The sequence below is a fragment of the Oryzias melastigma genome, linkage group LG5 (assembly GCF_002922805.2).
Source record: "Oryzias melastigma strain HK-1 linkage group LG5, ASM292280v2, whole genome shotgun sequence".
NCBI classification, from domain to species: domain Eukaryota; kingdom Metazoa; phylum Chordata; class Actinopteri; order Beloniformes; family Adrianichthyidae; genus Oryzias; species Oryzias melastigma.
In genome coordinates this window covers 29,425,641-29,428,287 of record NC_050516.1, presented here as the reverse complement: position 1 = coordinate 29,428,287, position 2,647 = coordinate 29,425,641, and the positions used below count along the sequence as shown (strand labels likewise).

At 40.2% G+C, this 2,647-nt stretch overlaps 1 protein-coding gene across 2 annotated transcripts in view; it reads left to right on the top strand.

Annotated features, from left to right (window-relative positions):
- Positions 1-2,647, top strand: part of sema3fa (sema domain, immunoglobulin domain (Ig), short basic domain, secreted, (semaphorin) 3Fa) — a 79,092-nt gene that overhangs the window by 73,072 nt on the left and 3,373 nt on the right. For both annotated transcript variants that reach the window (XM_024270993.2, XM_024270992.2), the window contains 4 exons: positions 806-847; positions 1,853-2,010; positions 2,106-2,173; positions 2,254-2,387. In XM_024270993.2, coding sequence (XP_024126761.1) covers positions 806-847; positions 1,853-2,010; positions 2,106-2,173; positions 2,254-2,387 — 402 coding nt within the window. The remainder of the gene's footprint in view (positions 1-805; positions 848-1,852; positions 2,011-2,105; positions 2,174-2,253; positions 2,388-2,647) is intronic.

Below are 2,647 nucleotides of genomic sequence, written 5' to 3'. Positions count from 1 at the left end.
AGTTTTTTGTTCAGTCTTTCCTTTTTCTCTCCTAATGCCTTAGTCACAATTAAGGTGGATACGGGCTGTCTGCAGGCTAAAAACGCAGGTGGTTCACATAAAATTTTTAAATTCACAGACCACTCAATGAACTCAAAGCAAAAATGTTCCCACACATGTTTTTCTGTGGGTGACAGGATGTAGCAAACATTTTAAGCAGGTATGACAAAAGGCGTTTTGTATAGATTTTTTATTTCTTAACCTGCACACTGCTCAGGGGAGCCTGTTAGTTCTGTTCAGGTAATAAATGCGCGCTCCAGTTGGACAATCAGAGAGTAGTTTGAGTGGATATCCCGTGGGCGTCCTACAGGCACTTACGTATCACCTGTACACCCTGTACGTGCAGCATCTGTCATTTATAATCTATCATTAGCACTGGCCAATAAGGGGCGAATATTCGCTTCTAATGTGTGCGAAAGGACATATCACCCGTACATCATAAGTGTGTGTGACTTACATTATTCATACTAGTACTTCGTGATACCCTTACCACAACCACGACAATGGTACGTTCCATTTTCATGGCGCTCATTTAGGAGGCCATACAATCCATAAAGGAAGCAAGATACACCTGTGCTCTGTTTACAATGTGGCGTCACCTCTCTACAAGTGAAAAACCCCAAAAACCTGCAGCGCCCGTGTGAGTCAACCCTCAAACGGGTGCATGTGACTAAGGCATTACAGTATATAGACACAATTTTAAGCCGGTTTCCTGTAATGTCAAATATCCAATGTCCTCATGTAACACTTACCTCTGTTACCGCAGGTTCCCACACCCATAACCACCATGAAGATTTCTTCAAAACGAGTAAGTCTCTGTCAAACTGTATGAACTTTAGAATGGGTCTCTGCTGGTCCTGAGAGTCTCAAGAACAAAAGTAGAAGACCAGAGTTAGAATTAAACAGAAGAAAATACAAGTTTTACGCTTGGTTCACGCCAGACGCGGCCGGTTCACGCCGTGCAGCAATCGTATCGCCGTCTAATCTCCTTTTTGAGCGAGCCACGAGTGATCCGCATCAATTCTGGCAGGAAGTTAAGCCATGACACGCGAGAAAATCTAGTTAATTTTCAAAATGTAAGCAATTTTTCAAAATAAAATACCGCGACTGATGAATGAGATCATACTTTTGTATCTAAACAGACTGTAGAGATAAAAATTGACACAGACACAAACACTGAGACCAGTGTAGTGGGTCGAGTACGAAGCGGGGGAGGGGGGTTGTTTTGGGTGTCTAAAAACACGATCAACGGGCAGATAACAATAGGCAGTCAATGGAAAAGTCAAGATGTCAAATTAATTGTTGAAGCTCTAAATAACCACAGCTGTGCAGAAGAGACTGTCGACAGTCGCGGAAAAATACGCGCCTGGTGGGAACGGGAAGGGAAGCAGATACCCGCGGATTCCGCACGCATTCCACAGCGCTTTCGTGTCCAGGCTTAGGAAAGATGTTTTTAACCTAAAATAAAAATGAGAACAAATAATAAAAAATGGAAAATTGAGAAAACTTACTTTTTGATGTAAATTTTAAAGAACAAAGTAAAAGAAGGCAGTTAGTGGTCCTCTATAAAAAGCGGAAATCATTAAAAGAGTGACTCCGATTTATCGCTTATTATATTTTTATTTTATAAATGTGATAAAAAAAATTTTAAGATATTACCTATGTATTTTAGGTCCTACAAATGACGTAATCAACTCCAAAAATCAGTTTTTAAATGCTTAAATAGCTGTTTCTCAGATTGTTTTAAGACCAAAAAAAAGAAAGAAATAATATTTCTATGGTTTTTATAATCTTTTGTCCATTTATATCAAAGCAACAACTGTATGTGGGGTCAGTGATGGGTGTGACTCACCTGGCTCTCCATCGCTGTGACGTATACGGGGAGGCCTGTGCCGACTGCTGTCTGGCCCGGGACCCCTACTGTGCCTGGGATGGCAAATCCTGCTCCAGATATTCAGCCTCACAGAAGAGGTGAGGAAACTACAACACAAATAGGAAAAAAAAACATATTTCTGATAATAAGAGCATTTGTTTTGTGTGTCTGTCTCCCGGTTTGATGTCTCCAGACGAAGCCGTCGACAGGACGTTAAATATGGAAACCCCATCCGCCAGTGTAGAGGTTACAACTCCAACCGTGAGCGTCCTTTGATTTAACGAGATCTTTTGGTTTGTTAGGCTTTTCAAAGTAAACCGTCTTCATTTATCGCTTTGCAGCTAACAAGAACACCCTGGAGACAGTTCAGTACGGGGTGGAGGGAAGCACGACGTTTTTGGAGTGTCAGGCTCGGTCGCCTCACGTGTCTCTAAAGTGGCACCTGCTGAAGGAAAACAGTGACAGAAGGAAAGAGGTGAGGACAAAGGCGGAAAAACATTTAAAAGCAGCTTAAACAAAGATAAAATAAGAGGAAATTATGATAGAGAAGGAAAAATGACTTTCTTTGACTCATTTAAAAAACAGATTTAAATTAAACAAGTTTGTTGTTTATTAATTTTAGTTTTTAATACCTAAATCAGTTGAGAAAAATGTATTTATGAGGAAAAATAAGATTAGGAAACCATTTTTTTAACCTCCTGTTATTTTTTTTAGCTCAAGAAGTTTTAGGCTTTC